This window comes from Gossypium hirsutum, chromosome A06 (genome assembly GCF_007990345.1).
Source record: "Gossypium hirsutum isolate 1008001.06 chromosome A06, Gossypium_hirsutum_v2.1, whole genome shotgun sequence".
Lineage (NCBI taxonomy): Eukaryota > Viridiplantae > Streptophyta > Magnoliopsida > Malvales > Malvaceae > Gossypium > Gossypium hirsutum.
This window is the reverse complement of record NC_053429.1, coordinates 124,493,701-124,500,636: the sequence shown is the minus strand read 5'-3', so window position 1 is coordinate 124,500,636 and position 6,936 is coordinate 124,493,701. Positions and strand designations below refer to the sequence as shown.

At 32.2% G+C, this 6,936-nt stretch overlaps 1 protein-coding gene across 2 annotated transcripts; it reads right to left on the bottom strand.

The window, feature by feature from the left end:
* Nucleotides 1-4,733: 4,733 nt before the first annotated feature.
* LOC107895997 (pseudo histidine-containing phosphotransfer protein 2) lies at nucleotides 4,734-6,034 on the bottom strand. 2 transcript variants are annotated; one of them, XM_016821167.2, is made up of 6 exons: nucleotides 5,897-6,034; nucleotides 5,677-5,807; nucleotides 5,346-5,414; nucleotides 5,195-5,266; nucleotides 5,078-5,110; nucleotides 4,734-4,960 (listed from the first exon to the last, which is right to left on the bottom strand). In XM_016821167.2, exons 1-6 carry the CDS (start codon nucleotides 5,954-5,956, stop codon nucleotides 4,957-4,959), a joined length of 369 nt encoding a protein of 122 aa, XP_016676656.1. In that variant the 5' UTR covers nucleotides 5,957-6,034; the 3' UTR covers nucleotides 4,734-4,956. The 2 variants fall into 2 exon arrangements, with proteins under 2 accessions (XP_016676656.1, XP_016676655.1); XM_016821166.2 differs by having other exon boundaries at nucleotides 4,734-5,110.
* Between the last annotated feature and the right edge of the window lie 902 nt (nucleotides 6,035-6,936).

The following is a 6,936-nucleotide window of genomic DNA, read 5'->3' as shown; positions in this document are numbered from 1 at the left end:
GGGGAACCCGAATTCATTCTGACCTTATCTCACAAAATCTATTATATCTCATGATTTACAATTCCATTGCTCACATCATTTCTTTTATAAGAAACTAGACTCAATAAGCTTTAGTTTCATATTTTATTCATCCTCTAATTCAATCTCTACAATTTTTGGTGATTTTTCAAAGTTACACTACTGCTGCTGTCCAAAACTGCTTTAGTGCAAAATGTTGATTTCCATTTTGCCCCAAATTTCACAGTTTATACAATTCGGTCCTTTCTCAATTAACCCCTCAATTAATCTAATTTTCTCAATTAGTACTTTACTAGACATTATAAGTTGTTACACAACTATTGAAATTCAGAATTTCCACATATAACTCTATCTTCAAACTCTTTTACTATTAGGTCCCAAACATTCACTTTCTATTCAATTCTTTCAATAAAATCAGCATATGAACAATTTAAAGCTCTAATTTCATGCTAAATCATCATATACTTCCAGCACATATTCATATCAACTTTCAACTTCTTTCATAAAATCAAAAACTAATGGATTTAACAAGTGGGCCTAGTTGTAAAAGTCATAAAATACAAAAATTTCAAGAAATAGTCAAGAATTGAACTTACTTGTAATAAAAATATGAAGAACCAGCTTGAAGAAGCCCTTCCATGGTGTTTTAGCTGATGAGAATTCAGAAAAAATGAAGAGAAATCTAGATAATTCCACTTGGGTCCTAACTTTATTAAGCAAATTTTGCAATTTTCCAATTTTGCCCTTAATTCTCCTTACTTTCTTGCTGATTTCATGCCTCTGCCGTCCAGCCCAAATAGACCTTGGGTCTATTTGCCTTTAAAGCCCTCTTCCTTTTATCATTTAAGCTATTTAATCATTTCCCAAAATTTTGCATTTGTTACAATTTAGTCCTTTTTGTTCAATTAATTATCGGAACTTTAAAATTTCTTAACGAAACTTTAATACTAACTTTTTAACACTCCATGAATATTTATAAAAATATTTATGGCTCAGTTTAAAATCTCCGAGGTCTTGATACCTCATTTCGATTCTAATTATTTTAATATTTATTTCTAGTGCACTATTCACTATTTCAAAAATTTCCTAACTTCATATTTAACTTATACTTACTAAATTAATAATATTTTCTACCCATTTGTCGAATTTAGTGATCTCGAATCACCGTTCCGACACCTCTGAAAATTCAAGCCATTACATTTTTTTTTCGTCGGATTTGTGGTCCCGAAACCACTATTCCGACTAAGCCTAAAATCGGGCTATTACAGTTTGTCATGCAAATCCTCCTATTTTGCACTCCTATTTATTTGGCCACTTCAATTTATCCTATAGCATTTTCAAACATTTTCACATAGGTTCTATTTCATAATTTCACCCCCTTTTTCTTATGGAACAAAAATTAACTAAAATTGTCGGGTTCTATCTTAAGCTTGGGCCTTCTAGAGGCCTACTAACATAATTAAACCTATGCCAACATTCACAGAATTCCCGAAAATTGGGGCGTTACAGTAGTAGCCAACTGCTTTCTTGAGATAGAATGCGGTGTATCCTTCTAACTAGAGCCGAGTGCGAGGTCTTCAAGGCACTTCCATGAATAGCTTTAATTGCTTACAAACTGTCAGATTGAATTACAACCTTGGCATCGCCTCTTTGCTGGATGAGTTTTAGGCCGTCAAGAATACCCCAAAGTTCCTTATCAAGGATCGAGCAATTTCCTAGGTACTTGTTGTAACCTAGGATCCACTCTCCATATTTGTCGCGCAACACTCCCTCTGTAGCTGCAACCCCTAAGTCCACTCAAATGGCACTATTTTTGTTGAGGTAAGTCCACTCTCCTACCAATAGTTCTCCATGGGTTGATTCAATTTCAACGTTTGCAACATGTCTACTTGCTAAAGATAAATACTTGGCCCAAGACACTGTCAACCTTGTTTTTTTTTATGTTATACTAATGTGATGTTGCTAATATGACAAATATTTTTTAGAACAACAAATTTCTTTTCAATCACATTTCGAAGCCTTGAATTTCTTAAATTAAAGAGTTCATGAGCTATTCTGGTACCATTCTCTAAAATGATATCACACCCCATGATATAGTGCAAGAAAACTTTTTCTATTTATGTAATTAGGATTACCTTATAATATTTTGGTTCAAAGTCCAAAGTTTATAACTTTAATTATAAAAAATTATATAAACTAAGGTGTTTGGAAAGCCACTAGTAATTAAATTTAGGTGTAATTTCTTATAACTACATATGGTGGCATGATTGGGTAACATTATAATTAGTGGATCCCACTGAATTGAGTGTAATTGAAGCACTACATTATACTTTCCAATTTGTAGAGGGAGGATAAGAATTGGAGTAATTACATAGGTAATTACACCTAAATCCAATTACCTTATGGTTTTTCGAACACTCATACATGATTTAACTTGTTAAAAAAATTATACAAGTTTATGTTGTGAAAATTATATTATAAGCATGGACATGTAATGAGTGTTTGGGATGATTATGTTAAATAATTTCTAAAGTTAAATATTATAAATCTTAAAAAAATTATATTATAAAAAATACTTTATGTGTATTTTATAAAGTTATAACAAAAAATTGTATTATTTAACTTCTATAAAAATTTTAAAGTTTAAAGGCCCTCTTTAAATAGGTTAAGTTTAAAGAGCTAAAATGACTAAAATATCCTTGAAGTAATCAAAGTTCGACTGGGAGAAGAAGTCCTGTTTGACTGTCAAAATGCGGTTGTATTACTCGAGGAATACGTTGCGTCATTGTGACATCCCATGCACGCTCGTCACACTGTCACCCTCTTCGTCAATTAGAGAACTCGTTGTGTCATCACTACGTCTCGACGTCCTTCGTCGTGACATTGCCCATCGTCACGACGTTGGTGTCTTCCATATCGTGATGTCTTTCCTATTTCATCTTTGTCTTTGTTAAGTGCCTGCAAATTGTCTACTAAAATGCGAGGCACACTCGCACAAATCTCCACATTGACTCGTATTAACAATATCTTCTTCTCTAAGCCCCGTCAGAGCTGAACTCGACCTTTGCAAAATGTCAAGCAAACTCAAACTGTTCTCGAACTTGGAAACTGAAAGACTCATAGTTTTCGAATTAATGTTGTATAATGCAATCAAGAACCGTAATACACGAACGGATGTGTGCTTCACAACATAAGAGAAAACATCGAGGAAATCAACTCCCTCCACTTGATTATCACCCTTTGCGACCAACCTTACTTTAAACACTTAGCTTTATCTGAAACTTCTATAATCTGAAATCTGTAATTCCATCGAATTTTTTGATATCAAAATTAGTTGTCGTCATCCTTGAACGGGTCGATTACAGAAACGTAACATTACTCTGGTACCAATTTGTTGTGGATCGACCTATATAAACAACAAAATAGAAAATGTAAAGAAGATTAAACACAAATTTTACGAGGAAAACTCATATAAAAAGAAAAAAAACATGGGCAAATTAGGCTTCGGCTTTTCACTAAATAAGTAAACAAACAAGAGTACAATATGGAAAAATAAACCTAAATGTACTAAACATACAAACTGAAACCCCAAAAACAAAACTCTAACTCTCATAGAGTTCTTTCAAAAGGGGTACGAAATTCTTTTCACAGTTGCCACTAAAATTCTCACTAAAACTCATCTGCGACTACATATTGTCGCCCCTAAAAGAAAAGCCCTGTAGTACTACATCTTTAATTGCCTTATTGAAATAGGGATACAATGTCCCTTTAAATAGGCTAAGTTTAAAAGGGCTAAAATAACTAGAGTATCCTTGAAGTAATCAGAGTTCGATTGGGAGAAGAAGTCATCTCTGTTGCCGCAAGTTTAGTTCTTTTTAAATCATCAAATATTTCAGACTTTTATGGTCAGTAAAAACATGACATTTCTCGCTATATAGATAATGTCGCCAAATCTTCAAAGTGAATACAACTACGACCAATTCTAAGTCATGTGATGGGTAACTTATTTCGCGTGGTTTAAGCTGTCAGGAAGCATAAGCTATAATTTTTTTGTCCTGCATCAGAACACAACCCAAACCATTCAATGAAGCATCCTTGTAAACAAAAAATTCTTTCCCAGATTCTGGTTGAGTCAACACTGGTGCCTTTGTCAACATGGTTTCAACTGTTCAAAACTTTGCTGACATTTTTCTGACTAAACAAATCTGGCATCTTTCTGTAATAGTTTCTTAATCGGTAATGCTATTATTGATAATACTCTAGAGATATTTTAGTATGATTAGACTTTTAATCTTAGCCTATTTAAAGTGGTATTGTATCTTTATTTTGACAGACAAATTAAAAAGGCAATTAAAGATGTAGTACTACAGGGCTTTTCTTTTAGGGGCAATAAGATGTAGTCGCATATGAGTTTTAGTGGGAGTTTTCATTGAAACTATGGAGAAAATTTTGTTTCCGAGTAAGGGCTTTATTTTCAGGATTTGGATTTGTACATTTAGTACATTTAGGTTTATTTTCTCTATATTATACTCTCGTTTGTTTGCTCATTTATCCTTTTCAGAGGAGTTTTCCACGTAATATTTATTTTTGATTTTCTCTACTTTTCTATTTCATTGTTTATACAGGTTGATTCCCAACATTATTGTATAATTATACTAATATATAATAATTCATCAATATATGGAAATAGAAGTCTAATTAAAAGCTGTAGAATACCTTATTTTTATTATGCAAGGAAATAGAAATCTACACAGAACTTGTACAAATCTTGTGTAGACCCAAAATCTAGAAACTGAAACTTCATAAATCAACATAAAGCTAACAAACCATTATTTTAAAAAGACTATAACATTAAGATGGTGGATTTGCAGGGAATGCCATCTTTTTTTTTAGCTCTAGCATATGATCACTTCTCTTGGGCCACTGAGTTTGCTTGCTTTAGCTGCTTGTCATAAAAAAAAGCAACGTGAGAGTTGTGCATAGGAGAAGCAAAAAGAAAATGGTTGAGCTGAGTTAAATCTGAAAGTAGGGTTCAAGCTTGGCTTTGAAATTGTCATACTCCTTTCGTAGCTCCAAGATGCTAGCTTTTGTCCTACAGATGCAGGCAAGTCATCACATACATACATTTTCAAATAATACATATAAATATATTATAGATGTAAGCAAAGAATATTACCTTTCTAGGTTTCCTTTCCCCAAAACTTGTCTTGTTTTGTTGACCTCTTTTAGTACTTTATTAGCACCAACACTTCATTAAAAATGAAAGTTTTCGATTAGAACAATGTTGATTAAGCTTTTTTTCTTTTTAAAGATTCTTGGAAATTTACCTGGCACTGCTGCCCTTGAGCTGATGCAAGATGCTGTCCATTTTGGTTGAGTCAATAGGGATAGTTTTCCTTCATAAATTATGTTTTGAAGATTAGCACTCTAGTATTATTCATGTCATCATCATAATCAATGTATACTTGTTGATATGTGATATCAACGGAAGTGAAGAAGGAAACGAAGGGTGAATAAGCAAAGAAGAAGAAGGTAAATAAAATGGAGTCTGGAGTGCCCCCTCCCTAGAGGGGTCTTTAGAAATATATAAATAAGGGGGTTTATCATATTGGATTTCGAGCTGGGTTATTTTTCCTATAATTGTATAACAATACTTACATTGCTTCCTCAATAGTTTCTAGAAATGCAATGGAGTCCCTTAAGTACATGGTAAACACCTCTTCAACAAAGTTGGGGTTATCTTTACCCTCTAGCTGCTCCAGTTGAGAAAAGTTTTCGTTTAAAACCTCCTGAATACATGTTTAACATAAAAAACATCCTTAATTTTGTCAAATATAGATTCATGAATGCATGTTTTGATGTAAAGAGTAAATCAAACCTCATTAAAGAAGGATTGCCTCATTGCAGCGATTTGTTCATGAACATGTTTACTTTCCATTGAAGAAATTAAAACTAGTGAGTTTTGATTTGCAGGTTACTTGGTTATTCAACAATGGCTACCTAGACCTAACTATATATACCCATAAAATGTTTTACTAAGAGCTGACAGATATTTAAAAATGAAACATAAATGTTTTAAAAAATTTATTATTTCAGATTTTCCGTATCTACTTTGAAGATTTTGGAATTAATGAATTAGATTCAGGAATTTACTATATACATCTTCCGTTACTATCTAAAATTGTTATATAAAGCTAATTGAGTTTTAACTTGATTGGACCAATTGAGTCTTAACTCGATTGGAATGGGGATTGTTCCCAATGCAGGAAGACATGGGTTCGAGTGTGCTGAAGCGCATTATCCTTCTATTTATGGGCTGGAGAGAGATTATGCGTAGTTCTAGGCATTGTATAAAAAAGAGTAGATATGATTAGAATTGATAATAAGATTATTAAAAAAACTGTTATCATAATAACTTAAGGAAAATGATTTCCTCATTTAACCTCTCTTATGGAGTTAAAAAAACTCTACCATCCAAGGGCGTAGCTAGGGGGACTGGCAAGGGTCCCGCCACTCGTAAAATGGAAAATTTTCCATTTAGGCCCTTTAAAATTTTTAAAATTTTAAATTAGTAAAAGTAAAATTACACTTTAGACCCCTTAAAATTGATAAAAAATTGATTTAATTTTTTAAAATTTATAAATATATAGGCTATTAAAATGATAAAATTATATTTTTACTATCATAAAAATTATAATTTAATTTGGGCCACCTAAAAAAATTTCTAATTTCGCATATGCTACCATCATTGTATCAAATAATAATAATCCATATACAAATGTGAATTTAAGACAGAACCTTAGCTCCAAAATGAAAAAGTTGCAATTTAGTCCTGTAATAAATTATTAAATTATATGCTAATATATGGTTAAATTATACTTTGACTCCCTAGAATGAAAAAAAATGCATGTTTAATTA